General features: G+C 37.6%; 1 protein-coding gene across 2 annotated transcripts in view; it reads right to left on the minus strand.

Moving 5' to 3' along the window:
* LOC131425227 (sushi, von Willebrand factor type A, EGF and pentraxin domain-containing protein 1-like) overlaps positions 1-19,923 on the minus strand; it is a 62,295-nt gene that overhangs the window by 34,449 nt on the left and 7,923 nt on the right. For both annotated transcript variants that reach the window (XM_058586931.1, XM_058586932.1), the window contains exons 2-4: positions 7,193-7,760; positions 6,214-7,138; positions 5,891-6,154 (exon numbers count right to left, since the gene is read on the minus strand). In XM_058586931.1, the coding sequence (XP_058442914.1) occupies positions 5,891-6,154; positions 6,214-7,138; positions 7,193-7,760 (1,757 nt within the window). The remainder of the gene's footprint in view (positions 1-5,890; positions 6,155-6,213; positions 7,139-7,192; positions 7,761-19,923) is intronic.

The following is a 19,923-nucleotide window of genomic DNA, read 5'->3' on the forward strand; positions in this document are numbered from 1 at the left end:
TTAAAAAGAAATTGAATCAAAATTATTAACTAGTAAATTACCGTAAATCAAAAGATGAAAAGTAACATTACTACATCACTTGACATGTAATATCATACAGAAATGTAACCAAAGAGAAACAATAAATATTTAATGTAAAAAAAAAAAAAAAAAATAAAATCTAATCAGTTTGGATTCTATCGCCAATGCGAGCAGATGTATTTTGTGCCGTTTGCAAAGCTAGTTTCGCTTCCGATAAGAGTGATTACGTCACAGCTGCCAGTCATTTCGATGGATGAATAAGCATCGTTGGAAAGCATTAGAAAAAATCAGCCGTTCTAATGGCTCTAAAAGTTTTCTGAAGAACTATTAGGATGTGTTGTTCGCAAATCGAAAGAAAATATCCTCAGTTTAGTGCAAATGTAGAACAGTTTGGTTAGATTCTTGCACTTTTCGCTGTGTGAAATTCACAGTAATCGAGATCAAGTGAAGCCTTCTTTGTTTTTGCGAAAAATGTGGAAAAGGGGAATGCTTGCATAATTCATACAATTGATCAACTATTTGATATTCGGAAGTGTTAAGGAACATGTCATTTGTTTTCGTATTCACGACATCCAGTTATGTCTCTGACATTACCCACCCGCCTTTTTTGACCTTAGACTACATACATACGACATATATGTATGAGTCTTGAAGTTCTGACGCGAGTTCTCCCTTAAATGCGAACACACATATTGAAGAACAGAATTTCTATGAAACGAAACTATCGTCTCTGTTGCGAGAAACCATGGTTTGTAAACAGGGAAAAAAGACAATGCTCGTAATTAATTGTAATTTCGACTTAGAAAAAACTCGATCAGCATTATTAAGGCCTTGTTTCAAGCAAATCAACCTTTATTGACTGGTATGCTGCATTTTAATGTGGTTAACCACGTTCTGATCATCCAAATGAGGCTGCTTGCGCTAGCGATACACAATGCACTATGGTCCGAAACGGGAAATTAGCGTAACAAAAATATTTTCACTATTAAATATTAGTTTTTTGTAGTTACCGTCTTCACAAACGTTATTTGTAATCCAATGGCGTTCCTTTTGATGAAAAATCTTACTAGGGTGGTCCTCATTTAGATTGAAATCTAACTTTTCTTATTGAACTCAAATATAATTTTGTTGTACAATGAAGTTGTAGGAGATTTTATTTTGAGCAACTTTGCTGAGAAAAGTACCTCTCTAGCTTTTCATTCGATCAAGTTACATCAATTTTTCCGAATAAAAGTAGGGTGGCTCCTGAAAATTCACTTTTTTTGTTCTAACTTTTTTGTGAAATGTTCTACGGAAAAATTGTCTTCAGAAGAGTTGTTATAATAATTATTGCGCACAATTTTGATCAACCAAGCTTTTTCATATGAGCTACCAGTAAAAAGTTATGATTATTTTTTCATCAAAAACTAGTCAATTTTCAAATATCATTATTCATTAGATGCCAGATCGATAAAAATGTATCCTATGCGGTTCCTGAAAGGTCATAATATAAGTAAAAATTTAAGAGAAAATTGGGAGGGTGTTATTATTTTAACTTATTTAAATTAATTTTAAAAATACCTTCAAAAAATTAAAAAACATTGCATAACTCTTACGCATACTTTCTTCAGCAGAATGATAGTATCAAATTAGTTCTACAAGTGTTCCATACATTGTCCTTCCGAGAAATGAGATGCACAAAAACTACAGCCGAAAATAGATTGCAGAACAATTTTAATTATTTATTACCAAAATAACTACTTCAATTGAGTTTGAGCAGCTGAGGATTAGAGATACTGTGTAATATGATTATTCCGAACTAGTTGGCCATGATAAATCTATGAACAGATAGTTTCATAATCTCGACAACCATTCCAACAAGTTGGTGCAAGTTAGTAAAATGCAAATATTTTTAACCACATCGTGCCGAGACGCCTATGACACTGGCCCTTCTTTTTCATCCACTTGTGTACCTAATAGCCTGTAAAAACCGGAAAACGACGCACAATGAGTTTTGCTTCGAATAAATAAATTCTACTCATTATAACAAACAAATCTATTTTCGCCTGTAGTTTTTGTGTGTCTCATTTCTCGAATAGACAATGTATGGAACACTTGTAGAACTAATTTGATACTATCATTTTTCCGAAAAAAGTATGTTGATACGTTAAGACGTTTAAGAGTTATGCAATGTTTTTGAGGTATTTTTAAAACTAATTTAAATAAGTTAAAAAAAATAACACCCTCTCAATTTTCTCTTAAATTTTTACTTATATTATGACCTTTCAGGAACCGCATAGGATACATTTTTATCGATCTGGCTTCTAATGAATAATAATATTTGAAGCTTGATTAATTTTTGATGAAAAAATAATCATAACTTTTTACTAATAGCTCATAGGAAAAAGCTTGGTTGATCAAAAATGTGCGCAATGATTAGTACAACAACTCTTCTGAAGACAACTTTTTCGTAGAATGTTTCACAAAAAAGTTAGAACAAATAAAGTTAATTTTCATTAACCACCCTACTCTTATTCGAGAAAATTGATGTAACTCGTCAAATGAAAAGCTAGAGAAGTGCTTTTTTCAGCAAAGTTGCTCAAAATAAAATCTCCTACAACTGTATTGTACAGCAAAATAATTTTTGAGTTCAATTAAGAAAGTTAGATTTCAGATTTCAATCTAAATGAAGACCACCCTAGTAACATTTTTCATCAAAAGGAGCGCCATTTGAAAACAAACAACTTTTGTGAAGACACCAACAACAAAAAACTAATATTTAATAGTGAAAATATTTTTGTCACGCTAATTTCCCGTTTCGGACCACTGTGCAATGTCATTTTGTTATTTCAACCGCCCGAGTGTACGGGTGCTTTTTGGGCATCGTTCAAAAAACCCCTCGCGCAAATTATTTTTTATTTACTTTCACATTTCTTTTCCCGCGTCAATCCTCATATACTTTTATTTTCTTCCGACAACCTTGTCGCGTGTATATTTACTTTTTTTATGGTATCGCGTAGTGCAGTATGGCAAAGTTCGGTGTTTTCAACTGTGCATTGAACGACAATCGTTCACTATGGAATTGCAGTGAAACCTGCGGAAGAAAATTTCATTCCACCTGTATTTGGGTTCATCGAAATAATGAAGAACTGCTATGCACATTCATGCTTCCTTTGTGCATTGAATATCAGGCGGACTATTCTGAACAATTCAATCTAAAAGAGCTTATACGCCAGCAACAAAAATTAACGGAAAGTATTAAGGTTAAGTCGGGTTCGTATCAGGCCCTTATTCAATATCTATAAACCACAGCCATATCGAACGAATTATTCAATCATATCGAGGTATTATTGACCGACATTCAAACGGAGCTGACCAAAATAAGCAACATAAATACTTCAACCGAAAATGGAATATCACTACAATTATCTAGCCTATCAGAAGCCATAAGTATGCCTGAATCTCTTGCTGAAGATTTGGTTAAATCAAGTAATACATTGGCCATTAATGCGCCGTCGGCAATCGAAAAATGCATTGCCGTTCTAATTCACAAATTTGACGTATTTGAAACACGAATCGAAGCTGACGCAAGTCGTCTGAAAAGCTAACAAAAGTCGTCGAGATAAATTTCGACAAACCACAAAACATGGCTCTTATATAAAAACTCACGCGAATAGATAATCGATGTCGCGGAGGAATATTTTGTCGTGAATACGATTTACTTTACTATGGGGCTTTTCAAAATTTACCCTCTGAGAGAGTGATAAGTTTTTGATCGTGAATATCTCTTGTTGTATCTAACGAATCAACATAATTTTTGTTACATGCCATCGGGAATATGATCACAATTTTATGATAAAATTTTCAGTTGTGTGACATAATCTCAAATAATTCAAAATTAAACTTTTCTGAAATAGTTGGTATAAACGAGTATCATAGAGGATAATTCATAAGACGCGTTTGCCTTTCTCGTATTTGTAAAGCTCAGTGATCTGTGCAAGGACTTATATAATCTAACTACCAATAGAATCCAATTTTCAAACGATATAGCAAAAACCTTAAAGTATTTCAATAGTACAGCAACAACATTAAAGCACAGACTAACAGACATGACAGTATGAGTAAATTCTTATAAAAATAATTTTTCGTGATGCACTAGTTCCACCTATATTGTACTGCGCGAACTATTTACTATCTGTACACCCCTTGTGTTATGTAAAAGTTTTTTTACTAGTTGGTTTCCCCTCGTTTGTCAACACCGATCAGCTACTTGCAGGGATGCCTGATTTCATCAAAATATTTGAAAATGAATCGTCACAATAAATTATTGGATTACGTTGATAATATATTCAACTTTTTCGCGATGTTGGAAGGTAACCATTTATTTGACTCAACGTTTTTCATCTAGACTATTTTTTATTGTGTTGGTAGTTTTCACCCGAAATTTAGTGGCGGCAGACCAGAAGCAAGTAAATATTGTAACAAAACGGGTTCGATTTTGTATTGCGTTGGAGGATAAGAAGTAGGCACAATTATGTATATAGTTTTGGCAATATGTATTTAATCTGTATCCTGCATGAAATTCGCATGTACGTATACAAATCAATACATTACAGGTAATTCTGTATGAATGGCAACTCTGTTGGTAAATGAAAAAAATAAACACAGTCTAGATGACAGACAGGATGTTTTTGATAGGGTAACGTGGCGCCATCATGTGAGTACTGTCCCAAATAAAGGAATATTCGAAATGACCGTTAAAATGATTGAAGAATCTATTTTGAGTGTCCTGTCTGTTAGTCTGTGATTAAAGTATTTCAATAGTACACAACACCAGCCAATCAGAACGCGTTCTGAGGAAGAGAACTAAATATCTGCTGCTGTACAACGAATCGTTCGAGAAAAATGTTCCGAACAGCGCTTAATATCGTAGTGAGTTCCACAATTTAGTCGTTCTGAAAGGCAGGAATGAATTCCGTACAGCATCCTGATAGTTTCTTTCAATGAAATGCAAATCCAAAGTGAAATAATCGAAATTAAAATTCTGTATGCGGCTATTTTCATAGCCGTTAGGACCGCCCATAAGTGAAAAAGCAACAAATGAAATCACGTAAAAATGAACCTCTTAACAGAAATTGGATCAGTTTGGATTCTATCGCCACTGCGAGCAGATGTATTGTGTGTCGTTTCGCTTCCGACAAGAGCGATTACGTCACATCTGCCAGCTGTTTGCATTGGTGAAAACACAACGAAAAGAGGACAACGGTGAAGCATCACACAAAATCAGCCGTTCTAATAGCTCTAAAAGTTTTCTAAAGAACTATTAGGATTTCTTCTTTGAAAATCGAAGGTAAATATGCTCAGTTTAGTTCAAATCTAGAACAGTTTGGTTAGATTTGTGCACTTCTCGCTGTGTGAAATTCACAGTAATCGAGATCAAGTGTAGCCTTCTTTATTTTTGCGAAAAATGTGAAAAAGGGGAATGCTTCCATAATTCATACAATTGATCAACTAATTGATATTCGGAAGTGTTAAGGAACATGTCAGTTGTTTTCGTATTCACGACATCCAGTTATGTCCCTGACATTACCCACCCGTTTTTTAATTACCATTTCTATTCAAGAAAACCATAACAAAGTGAAATCAACTTTTGACATTGACGAAAAGTTGTCACTGTAGTGACTTACAAACATTGATTGGAGGCGGCATAATAACGAAGTTATGTTAGTCAGCGTCACTTATTTGTATCGTACGGTGATTGATAAAGGAGAATTAGTACAGAATTTTTTTTTCTCTACGTGTGTATAAACAATACTACTTTGGCAAGATGGACCGTGATCGGTCTTAGCCGTCTTATTTGGACAAAAAGAAAAGAAACTATACTACTTACGTTTGCACGATGTATGTAGTCCATCCCATTTAGATAATGGCAAACAATTTCTATTGCTTGATCCTACTAGATAGAATCCATGTCCACACTTGATCGTACAGTCTGTGTCAATCGGCATGGGTTCTGTCAATCTTTCGACCGATGCGCTGTAGTTTGCGATGAAAGATTTGTTTCTAGGTGAATAGTCGAAATATAAATTTAAATCTGGATTTTTACATACAGCCAGTCCGTAGTAGGGTATCTTCAGCGGTGGACATGTTTTTACTGAATGAGATTCAAAAATCATGGAAATGTTTTTTTTAATTGTCACTGCAGTCACTTACAAACACATTTGGGATCGTTTCCAGACCATGAACCATTTCCTTGACATAGACGAATACTATCTCCAACTAATTGATAACCTGACTGACATCTAGTTCCACATGCTGCATTTAGAACTTGACCACATGCATTTGGTTGCTTCACGAAATATCCATTTATCGGTGGAGTCAACGCACGACAAGTAATTACTTCGCATCGACCACTCTCATCTGCTTTATAACCAATCTTGCAAACACAATCGCTAGTTTTCATCGCTGGAATTACTAATGTAATATGGTTGGCATCAGGACAATTTGTACATTGGGTTCTGTCGTCCCAAAAGGTGCCATTCGGGCAAGGCTTGCAATCGTCTTGTAATCCAGTGCCGTAGAAACCCGGTTGACATACGCATGAATAGTGACCGGAACTTGTACTACAGCTGCATGTTGCCTTTCGGTCACAGCAACTTAATTTTTGGTCATTGAGAAACTTGTCATCATCAGAACACAACACATTACAAAGACTAGAATTAACTATTATGTTTTCTCCACTTCTATAATCGCTATGCAAAGCTTTTCGGGCTAGAGTTTCAAAGTGATTAAAACTGTCCAATACATAGCTGTGATCCTCACTCGGGGTACTGGAAATTTTGTAAAGCTCACCATAATTACCACTTTGAATACCAATTGAATAAATGGCTACATTGTTCGTTTTAAGCACATCAGCCAAGGGAACAGGGTCACGACCGTTAGAGAAGCCATCGGTAATTAGGAATATAATCTTTTTGCTATCATTTCGCGCTAATTTAAAAATACTTTCCGCTTCCTTTAGAGCTCCATATGTGTATGTGCCACCTCCGCTAAACAAAATTTTTGGTATTTGATAATTAAGTAGAAGGCATTTATCGTTGTCCTTCACTGATTGAGAAATTTGGTCGATGTGACGGTACTGTAATAGAGCAATCATATTAATATTCACACAAGAAGTTACATATTTGCTTACAATTTTTTTTTGCGAACTAAATGTAACAACTGCAACTCTTGTGTAATTATAGCTAACATTGAAGTCGGATAGTAGTTTTTTGACGAACTTAATTTCACTCATGAAATTAGCTTTACCAACACTGGAGCTTGCATCAATCAGAAATATAATGTCTACTCTTTTGTGTTTGGCTTTGATTTTTTCCACGCTTTTCTTAAACGAATTACTCAGGCGATCGACCTTGACCTTGATAACAGAGTTTTCATTCTTTGATATTTCGTTACTATGAGCGATCTCTTCAATGAGATAGTCAGTATTACGAATCGTCGACTGCTCGATCCCCTTGTGAAACTGCATTGATTCAAATTTGTATACCGATGTTGCTTGTTCCGTAGTCAATGTAATTGAATCGTCATACTCGTGATAATCTTCAACGGTTTGCTCCACTGCATGTGCGCTTGTTAGAGGCTTGTCTGTTTTGGTAAGCGCAATAGCGTCTGCGAAGGTGTATAAAAATAACGATGTCAGACAGCATGGCACCCAATTCTTGATCGGATGGGGCATGTTATTCAGTTGCTTATCGCAGAGCCTGTGTGTCCAATAGGAAGAAGTATATGGAAAACAACATAGAAACGAATTAGTGTTCATAGTATATATGTTATTCATCTTGAATAGTAAAAGACTTCCGAGGTAACTCTCAACGAGTGAGGACGTGTTGATGCGTTGAAAATTCGAGTATCTCGCGAGAATAAAAGAATGATTAGCCGTACTTTGGCGACTCGATTTTGCAACACAGCAAGGATTTTACTGATAGTCCGCAGTGAAAAGAAAATCCATTGGACAACATACTCAAATTTTATTGCTGTATTTCAATGAAGTAATTGCTGAGATTTGCACAGCCAAGAGTTCTGTAACCGTCTCGGTAAAATGTATAATTACGGAGAATCGCGTTAATCCATCATTTATTAACTTTCAAATACTACCGAGCTTGTCAGCAGCTAAAATCGATCGAGATCGATCCATTGTTTTATTATTGCATGAAATACGTATCATATGAACCAAGTTCGGGGAAAGAGAGTATTTTATTAATGCTCACTTTGATTCAAAATAAAACTATTTGGCACTTGAAATTGAGCAAGCAAAACTTCATATGACTAGGTACGATTATTCAACTGATGATGAATTCTGAGAGCTTCGCTTGAAAATGGCAGCAAAAGTTAAAAGAATTTGTATCGATATGCTGACAGTCAGTGGCCATTAATTTCATTTTCATCTGATATTATTCGATTGGAACTGAAATTTTACCGCACTGCCGGAGATGTAATGGTATAAATGACCCAACCGACAAATTGCTTTTTTTACCGCTCAATTTTCTCAGAGATGCTACCATTGGGTTGATTAAGTTCGAAGATCAAATGCCTGCACCTCTCTCATCGGCTCAAACTTCTTATATATATATATATATATATATATATATATATATATATATATATATATATATATATATATATATATATATATATATATATATATATATATATATATATATATATATATATATATATATATATAAATATATGTAAGTATGAGACTGTTTGAATGGGAAAAGAAAGGCTTTATTACACCACTAGGTGGATTAATAAGGGTTTTTAATATCTCCTTTGAGGCCATTATGTTAACATACAGTCGGTTAGGCAAAATCGGCCACCCAGTTTTATTTCTTCTTCCAACTATTTTTTTCCGGTAAAGAATTCGAAAATATTCGACACACATTTTTTTATTTCAATATGCTACGTGGAATTTTCGAGATATGATTTTTTGAAGTTTCACGTTTACAAAAAAGAGCTTTTTTACAACAGCCTCTAATGTAAAATCTACTGAAGATACAAAAATTTGCCCAAAACATTAACGACTTTTCTTTATCTTTCAAATAAGCAATTTTATAAAACAAAATAAAAATAATTAAACAAATATAAAATTTCAAACATGGGTCTAGTATTTTAAATTTTTAGAAGCCCCTAAGGCTTCTTTTTAAAAAAAAAACAAATTAGGCCCAAGTTATATTTTTTTTATTCGTTTATTAATTTTTACTTTGTTTCATCAAATAGTTCGAGTTCTTTACCAGGGGCTGGGGTCCACTAGGAGATTGATAGTACCTATTAGCACTCTCCGGACAGTACCAGCCTAGATGCCGTGTGGAATCCGGCAGAAAAAAATGAACCAAGAATAGATCCACTGGGTTCCTGCATCCATGTCGTAAAAGGCGACAATTGCAGGAGTTTCTTTTTACTTTTCGTTATCAGATATTTTCAATGTTTCACTTCTGATTACTCTATTTTACTAAATTATCTCTTCATTCAACCTATCAATTTCCGTCTAACTTCGAAAGAAAGTTTTATTTGGAATATTTTCTTCTTCCATGTTATTGATTGTCTGTCAGGATTATAAATTGAATTATAAATAAATAAATGATCTATAACTATTGCGCAAATCCGTTGATATTACAAAGTTAATAACAGAGATAACATATATCGATATATTGAACACGTAGTAAAAAACACTTCATATTAATATTTCAAACAATAAATTAATATTTTTCTCGGTAGCCGGCTGCCCAGATCAACCAATATAACCAATTAATAATTTTAATAAGTAATTAAAATAATAGAGCGGAAATAATAAAGATTAATAAATAATAAATAAAGACGCGCGTGAAATCTGTCGACCTTTATTTGGTGATTTAAAATGATTTTATAACAACTGTTTGGAATATGTCAATGTAATGAATCAGCTATTTTGTTTAATTCCTATTCACTCGTTTATTTTGTATCACGTAATTTCATTTATAAAAAATAGGGAAGTTTTTATTCTTTACGCGATAGTATTGCAAATTTTTCTTCAGTTTCCTCGAACAAGAGCTGTGAATCAAGACTTGCCGGGACTTCAATATAGGATATTGTTGAAACGTTCACTCGGGAAGTCAATGAGTTTAGTGGTGCATCCGAGCAAAAATCCGGAACATGCTGAGTCGCGCGCGAATAATACCAATACTGACATTTTTACTAACAAATATCCTTCCCCTGTGACACTTGTGGAGTGCGCAGTAGTATATACGGCCTCCACTAACAACAAGTGTTGGACTAACATCCCTTCCCATTCCTTAGACGATCTACGTTCGGGCCTGACTGGCGCTGGTACTGATCAATGAATTCTGGGATTACCAGAAGATGTACATTGAAGGATGATTTACCAGTCCCAGGATGGATCATCTAGAAACTCCCTGTACAATTTCAGCTAATTCCGATCAGTAACGGGTGGCTGATTTTGCGTGCAATGCCCCATATATATATATATATATATATATATATATATATATATATATATATATATATATATATATATATATATATATATATATATATATATATATATATATATATATATATATATATATATATATATATATATATATATATATATATATATATATATATATATATATATATATATATATATATATATATATATATATATTTATATATGTTGCTTCTATACGCCACAAAACAGTAGGTAATTACTGTTTGTCATTATTGATCAAATTCAGAAGCAATTGCTGCCATCATACCCTCGCAATGAGCAACCACCTATTTCAAGAACTTTTTGATGTTTCTGTTTTGCCTAAGCCGAGTGTCATATACCGTTAGACTCAGTTCGTCGAGTAATGTCTGTATGTGTGTGTATGTATGTACATATGTAACATTTTTTTGCACTAACTTTTCTCGGAGACGGCTGAACCGATTTTCATGAACAATGTGACTAGCGAAAAAATTTGTAATTACTTCCTCACTTTTCTCATAGATGGCGTGGTCGATTTCAACAAATTTAGATTGAAATGAAAGGTCTCATGGTCTCATACAAAACTTCCAAATTTCATCCGGATCTGACTTCCGGTTCCGGAATTATAGGGTGAAGTTTGGTAAAAATTGGATACACGTTAAAAAATTTCTAAACTGGAATCGAAACTATTACAATCGGTAGCCATTGTCAATAGATAATCTAACAACCCGATTCCGGCTATGTTGGTTCTCGGTTCCTGATTCCGGAAACACCGGAACTAAAAAGTAAAATAATTTCTAAACTTGTCTCAAAACTATTCCTGGCGGTAGTCATTGTCAGTAGACGGTCAAACATTAATTTGGCTTTCATTGTTCTTGGGTTTTTGATGAATGACCGAAGATTGTAGCCATAGACTCAAAAATGGATCCCAGTCAATTTTACCGAACCAACTTCGATTATACTGGTTCTCAGATTCCGGTTTCGGAAGTACCTCTTTTTGTTTTCTCAGAGATGGCCTGACCGACCTGAGTACTATTTCACTATGTAGATTATACAAGTTTATGGGCAAACCTTTTTGTTTTTTTAAGAATCAAAGAAAATTCTTTTGAAGAATACCACACATTTATATATGAGAATATGTGACATATGAGAAAGACATTATTACACCACTAGGTGGATTAAAACAGGTTTTCTACTGTACAAAGGATATGCAATCGCTTGAAAACTGGACTAGTCAGTGTCACATATCAAGGGTTACTTAGGTTAACCCCAAAATGACCATACCTGAATCAGCCAGTATTAAGCGAAAATAATGTTTTCGTTTAGCACGTCAGCAAAGACATGGCACTTCGGTACCAATTGAAAAGTGTTTTGAAAATAGCATTAACTTTACGCCTACTTAGTTGAAATGTTTAAGTTTGCACTAATCAGTTCAATTTCAACTGCTCTGCACTGACGAGTCTAAGACGAAACATAAAGAAAAGTAAAACCCGTTATGTGCCCTAAGCACAAACTTAGGTTAACCCCTAAATGAACTTTGTCTGTTTTCTACGGAAAGACGACTTCAAAAGGCAAATACAATATCTAAGTACCAGTCTCGTACCCAAAGGGGGGGCCCGAGGGGCCTAGGCCCCTCCCGAAATCAAAAACAGATATATAATTATTAAGAAGGTCCAAGACATGGTTTGCCGAAATAACAAGACAGTAAACGTAAAGAAATGTAATACAATAACAGTTCCAGTGGAAAAGTTTAAAGTGTCTGTTAAAAACACCCGTAAAAGGCACACCGAGAATTAGATATATAAGCAATCATAAGTAACATTATTTTTAATCTTTGGGCCCTGTTTAGTGTAACAAAACAAACGAAACAAAACTATTTCTTTACAGTGTATTATCCCTGGTTCAGTATTTGACAGGTAGTTTTTTTTGTGTCATGTTGGCACCCATTTTTTAAGATAAGTGCGCAGTATAAATTTTCTCAGAAGAAGAAACAAGTGCAAATCAATCATCATTCGTACCGCATCTCTCGGATCGATCGGACGTTATTTCGTGCTCTTAAGCAGTGCCGTGTGTGTTTTTCCTTGCTAAAGGTTTTTTTCTCACACATTCGATAGTTTACCAGACTAGTATAATAGTGATCAGACGGTGCCTATCATCAAAAACTGCCGTTATTCTATTGTGTATCCAAGAGGGTTAGCTCTTTGTTTGCGGTGCTAGTGATTGTTCCCGTGCGAAGGTTCCGCACACTAGCAGCAGAGACAATCATCTTGCTGACCTTGAACTGGATTAGTGGTGTCTAGCTAAGTATAATCCTAGTGTTTTGTTTTTATCATTCTACCCGTTTATCTCAACATATCTCAATAAAGCGTGTGTTTACTTTACTATGAACGAGGGCGGAGGGCGTCCTCCCTCAAATGATAATCTCTCCATAAAAATGGATGGCATAGAACTCCTGGATAATTTATCTTCCCCTGATAACCCCTCTCGCACACGCGTGTGGCCAACCGGTTCTGCTGGGCCCTATGTGGTATACTTCCGGTCCAAAAAAGAACAATCACTCAATTTGATGCAAATATCAAGTGAGCTGGCTAAGTACTACTCGGACGTTATCCAGATAGCAAAAGTTCGAGCGAAAAAGTTGAAAGTTGTCGTGAAAACCCTCGAGCAGGCAAATCAGATCGTTCGCCATGAGGCCTTTACGAGGAATTACCGCGTTTACATACCAGCTCGGGAAGTGGAGATTGACGGCGTGGTTAGTGAGGCGAGTTTGACCTGCGAATACCTTCTGAAGAGTGGGGTTGGCTGTTTCAGAGATCCTGCTCTTCAGAATGTTAAAATACTGGACTGCAAGCAATTGAGTTCAGTAAAAATTGCAGAAGATAAGACAAAAACTTATTCTTCATCAGACTCATTTCGGGTAACTTTCGCTGGATCTGCTCTTCCCAATTACGTCCTTCTGGGCAAGGTTCGCTTACCTGTACGCTTATTTGTCCCGCGGGTAATGAATTGTACCAATTGCAAGCAGCTGGGTCACACAGCCACCTACTGCGGCAATAAGCAAAGGTGCATTAAATGTGGAGGGGAACATGCAGACGAATCATGTGGCAAAAAAGCTTCAAAGTGTCTTTACTGTGGGGAAAACCCACATGAATTGAATTCATGTCCCGCGTACAAACTGCGCGGAGAAAAATTGAAGCAATCTCTTAAAGAACGTTCCAAACGAACTTTCGCAGAGATGCTGAAGAACACCATGCCACCTGTCGAATCGATGAATCTCTTTGATTGTTTGCCTACCGACAAGAATGATTCCGATGACCCTCAAGAGGGATCATCCTTTACTATGCCTAGCGGTTCTAGGAAAAGAAGGACGATCTCATCTCCTAAACTGCCTTGTAAAGGCCCAAGGATATCCATTGCGGGGCCAAAAAAATTATAAATACTCGAAGTGCTTCCCAAAAACCGAAGCAAAAGGCTCCTGGTCTAGCGAACTTAGCATCAGACCAAGAGTTTCCTGCACTTCCCGGTACACCAAAAACCCCGAGTACCCCTAAAATACAAACTGAGAATCAATCAAGTGCTGGAATACTGAAATTCTCTAACATTGTGGACTGGATTCTTAGAACCTTCAACGTCACTGATCCTCTCAAGAGTCTGTTGATGACATTTATGCCAACAATTAAAGCATTTTTGAAGCAGTTGACTGCAAAATGGCCCCTCCTTTCAGAGATTGTATCCTTTGATGGCTAATACATCGAACGAGGTTAAGGATGCAATCACTGTACTACAGTGGAACAGCAGAAGTATCCTCCCAAAAATTGATTCCTTCAAAGTTCTTTTAAATAGTTTGAAATGCGACGCATTTGCTTTGTGTGAAACCTGGCTGACCTCAAATGTAACCCTCAACTTCCACGATTTTAACATAATTCGCCTGGATCGAGATGATCCCTACGGAGGAGTACTTTTGGGGATCAAAAAGTGCTATTCCTTCTTCCGAATTAACCTCCCATCGATACCAGGTATTGAAGTTGTCGCATGTCAGGTCAGAATTAAAGGCAAAGACCTTTGCATTGCTTCCATCTACATTGCTCCAAGGGCCTCGATTGGGCATCGGCGGCTAAGCGATATCATTGAGCTCCTTCCCGCACCAACGTTAGTTTTAGGTGACTTCAACTCACATGGTACGGGTTGGGGTTGTCTTCATGATGACAATAGATCAACCGTGATCTATGATCTTTGCGATAACTTCAATATGGCAATTCTTAATACGGGAGAAATGACACGGATTCCTGCACCACCAGCAAGACCAAGTGCGCTGGATTTATCCCTTTGCTCGACATCACTACGGCTGGATTGCAAGTGGAAGGTGATCCCTGATCCCCACGGTAGCGATCATCTACCTATCGTAATTTCAATCACCTGCGGATTACGACCAGCGGAGACAATCAATGTTTCGTATGACCTCACACGAAATATTGATTGGAAAGAATACGCTAATTCGATGTCTGAGAAACTCAAAACAACACAAGAACTTCCTCCGGAGGAAGAGTACACGTTTTTGGCTGGCTTGATTCTCGACTCCGCGATTCAAGCTCAGACGAAACGTGTACCCGGCGCGAAAACTAACATCCGTTCTCCCAATCCGTGGTGGGACAAAGAGTGCTCATCATTGAACGCGGAAAGATCTTTAGCATTCAAAAAGTTCAGAAAATATGGAACACCTGATAATTATCGCAATTACGCGGCGCTAGAAAAACAAATGAAGAACTTAGTTAAAGCAAAAAAACTAGGTTACTGGCGACGGTTTGTTGACGGATTAACAAAAGAAACATCGATGAGCACTCTTTGGAACACAGCCCGACGAATGCGCAACAAAAACACCATGAACGAAAGCGAGGAATATTCTAACCGCTGGATATTCGATTTCGCTAAAAAAGTATGTCCTGACTCTGTTCCGGAACAGACGATCATGCGCGTCGCCTCATCAAACAGAAACGAAACACCTTTTTCGATGGTAGAGTTCTCACTTGCGCTCTTGTCGTGTAACAATAAAGCTCCGGGGTTAGACAAAATTAAATTCAACTTGTTGAAAAATTTGCCTGACTCTGCTAAAAGACGCTTATTGAATTTATTCAACAGGCTTCTTGAGGATAATATTGTCCCACATGACTGGAGACAAGTAAGAGTTATCGCCATTCAAAAACCAGGAAAACCAGCCTCCGATCACAATTCGTATCGGCCGATTGCCATGCTTTCTTGTATCCGGAAATTGTTCGAAAAAATGATTCTGTTTCGTCTAGACAATTGGGTCGAGACTAATGGCTTACTTTCAGATACACAATTTGGTTTCCGCAGGGGCAAAGGAACGAACGATTGTCTTGCGTTGCTCTGAACAGAAATTCAAATGACATTTGCTCGTAAAGAACAAATGGCATCAGTTTTCTTAGACATCAAGGGGGCTTTTGACTCAGTTTCAATAAACATCCTATCTGAGAAGTTGCATCAGCATGGTCTTTCACCAATTTTGAATAACTTTTTGTATAATCTATTGTCCGAGAAATACATGTATTTCGCGCATGGTGATTTGTCGACAATACGATTCAGTTACATGGGTCTTCCTCAGGGCTCATGCTTAAGCCCCCTTTTATACAATTTTTACGTAAACAACATTGATGAATGTATCAATACATCTTGCACGCTAAGACAACTTGCCGACGACAGCGTTGTGTCTATTACAGGACCCAAAGCAGCCGATCTTCAAGGACCATTACAAGATACCCTCGATAACTTGTCAACATGGGCTCTTCAGATGGGTATCGAGTTCTCTACGGAGAAAACTGAGCTGGTTGTATTTTCAAGGAAGCGAGAACCAGCACAACTACAGCTTCAACTAGGGGGTGAAAACATAGCTCAGGTCTTCACATTTAAATATCTCGGGGTCTGGTTCGACTCCAAAGGCACCTGGGGATGTCATGTTAGGTATCTGAAACAGAAATGCCAGCAGAGAATCAACTTTCTCCGTACAATAACCGGTACTTGGTGGGGTGCCCACCCAGGAGACCTGATTAGGCTGTACCAAACAACGATATTGTCCGTAATGGAATATGGATGCTTTTGCTTCCGATCCGCCGCGAACACCCATTTCATTAAACTGGAAAGAATTCAGTATCGTTGTTTGCGTATTGCCTTAGGTTGCATGCAGTCGACTCATACGATGAGTCTCGAAGTGCTTGCGGGCGTCTTACCGTTGAAAAATCGATTTTGGGATCTCTCATATCGATTGCTAATCCGATGCGATATTTTGAATCCGATGGTGATTGAAAACTTCGAAAGGCTTGTCGAGCTCAATTCTCAGACGCGTTTTATGTCCTTGTATTTTGATTACATGGCTCAGAATATTAACCCTTCTTCGTTTGTTCCCAACCGTGCTCATTTCTTGGATACTTCTGATTCTACTGTGATTTTCGACACTTCCATGAGAGAAGAGATTCGTGGAATTCCGGATCACGTACGCCCTCAAGTGGTCCCTAATATTTTTTATAATAAATTTAGAAGAGTCAACTGTGAAAAGATGTTTTACACTGACGGATCAAACATCAACAGGTCCACAGGCTTCGGCATCTTCAATCAAAACATCACCGCTTCTTACAAACTCAGTGATCCGGCTTCAGTTTACGTCGCAGAATTAGCTGCTATTCATTACACCCTCGAGATCATTGAAACCTTGCCCAAAGACCATTACTTCATTGTCACGGACAGTCTAAGCTCAATAGAAGCTCTCCGGGCAATGAAGCCAGGAAAGTATCCCCCATATTTCCTGGGGAAAATACGGGAACACTTGAGAACTTTATCTGGTCGGTCTTATTTAATATCCTTAGTCTGGGTCCCATCACATTGTTCCATTCCGGGAAATGAAAAGGCAGACTCATTGGCTAAAGTGGGCGCATTAGAAGGTGAAATTTATGAAAGACCAATTTGCTTCAACGAATTTTTCAGTGTATCTCGTCAAAGGACGCTCGAAAGTTGGCAAACTTCATGGAGTAATGGGGAACTGTGACGATGGTTACACTCCATTATCCCAAAGGTATCGACGAAACCTTGGTTCAGAGGGATGAATGTGGGTCGGGATTTCATTCGTGTGATGTCCCGGCTCATGTCTAATCATAACACCTTGGATACGCACCTCCGGCGTATCGGGCTTGTGGAGAATGGTCTCTGCACATGCGATAAGGGTTATCACGACATTGAACATGTTGTCTGGGTATGTACCGAGTATTGTGGCGCCAGATCACAGCTAATTGACTCCCTTCGGGCCCGAGGTATATCACCCATGGTCCCAGTACGAGACGTGTTGGCCCATCGAGACCTTCCCTATATGCTGCTCTTATATCAGTTCATAAAGAACATTAACTTACAAGTCTGATCTGCTGAAGGGTTCCACAACATCCTCCTTCAACCTCGTACCTAACATCCGCTCGAACCTCCCCAAATGTCGTCTGTCCACCATCTTCATCGAAAAACTAACAAGATCTTTCTGCTGTCACTAATTTTTTGCTCCCCTGTCCCCGTCTCTTCACCATCTCGATGTCAACTAATTAGATCTTATCGCTGACCTAAGTAGTTTCGCTCCCTTACCACCTTTTTCAACAACATAAACTTCTCTCTGTTTCTTTCCTTCTCTTCCACAAAATTCACCACCACGGAGAGCCGCTCAAGTCGATGATTATGCGGGCCATCAGCCGGCTCCCCGTAGTCGGGGGTGTTTTCCGCGGACCCACACGAACGAAAAGATGCGACCAACAGTGATACGTACCAACGTCGTGCCAGTTTACTCCAGCGTACAAGATCCAGCCAGCCACTGCCGACCACCCGTTGAAGACTAGATCTCCCAAAGCTCATATGATGTGAAAATAAAAAAAAAATCTAGTTTAAGTAGTTAAAACATATGCCCTCGGCATCTTATAGCTTAACGCAATGTGCCTTAAAATATGTTATTAAATAAAAAAAAAAAAGTGCAAATCAACCGACGCGTGATGACGTGTTTTTTACTTGCAACGAATAAATTAATTTTATACAGTCCACTTGATTGCGTTTTATTGAATCTAAGAAACATTGGTCCTTCGAACCGGATTCAAAAGCCGCGAGTGAACAAAAAAGGGATTTTAGAGGCATCGCTTGGATAATTTTGTTGTTTGCGTGCGAAGTGACGCGAATCGAAGAATAAAACAAGCAGTGTCGGTGAAAAAATTGATGCTTGGTTGCATATAAACCGTGACGTGATCACGGAACGAATTGATTTGTGAAAGATCAGGGATAGTGATTTTCGATTTCGACGCTGTTGACGCCATGTTGGAAAAATGGGAAGCAGTGAATTGATTCCATGAGCACATGGAAAAAGTTTGAATCGTGCAAAAGGTCATGCTTGTGAAGTGATCGGTAGAAAATAGAAGTGAAAAAACTGTTTGATAAAACTAGTGCCGAAATATCTTGACGCATAATGATGCTAAGATCCGGTGGAGAAAAGTTGATTTTCAATGCCGTTCCGTCTCCATTAGCAAAAAGTTCGCCAGTGCTGTCAGTGCATGAGCAACGTGAAGAACAAGAAACACAGAAAAATAAAATAAAGATGGAAGAAAGTGTAGATGCGCTGAGCCGTTGTTGTCGTGTGGCGCAGGCAAAGGTGACGCGAATAAGGAGAGTCATTGAATTGGCAAATGTTGATCATCGAAAATTCAGTGTTCATGCGCTGAGTCTTTACCTTAAAACGACTGACTCAGCATACGACGAGTTTAACGATTTTCATAATCGCATCTGCCTTGCGGATCCAGCAAAAGCGGGTGAGTTCGAACCAGTTTTTCTCGAATTTGAGGAGTTATATGAATTTACACGAATCGCTCTATGTGAGATGTTGCAAGCATATGAGGACGAAAAAACAGCCGCCGATAAAGCTATAGCTGTTGCTGGTAGGGGGAGCAGTGGCAGCACTCAACCAGGCAGCAGTGGTATGAATTTTCCAATGGCATTCCCACCAACGATTGTCCTACAACAAACAGCACTTCCTGTCTTTGATGGTCGGTATGAGAATTGGTTTAAGTTTAAGCAGATGTTTTGTGATATCGCCGATAAATGCACCGCTGATTCCGCAGCGACCAAACTACACTATCTCGACAAGGCATTGATCGGGAAAGCACATGGAGCTATTGATCAAGAGATTATAAGGGATAATGACTACGAAGGTGCATGGAGGTCGCTTACTGAACAATTCGAAAACCTTCCCGCGTTGATAAATGAAACAATAGCTAGATTATTGAACTTGAAACCCATGACTTTTGAATCATTCTCTCAGTTGAAAACGCTGACCGATGATGTCGAGAAATGCGTAAGTTCTCTAGCATATCATGATCTAAAAATGGACAAAC

This window comes from Malaya genurostris, chromosome 1 (genome assembly GCF_030247185.1).
Source record: "Malaya genurostris strain Urasoe2022 chromosome 1, Malgen_1.1, whole genome shotgun sequence".
NCBI lineage: Eukaryota > Metazoa > Arthropoda > Insecta > Diptera > Culicidae > Malaya > Malaya genurostris.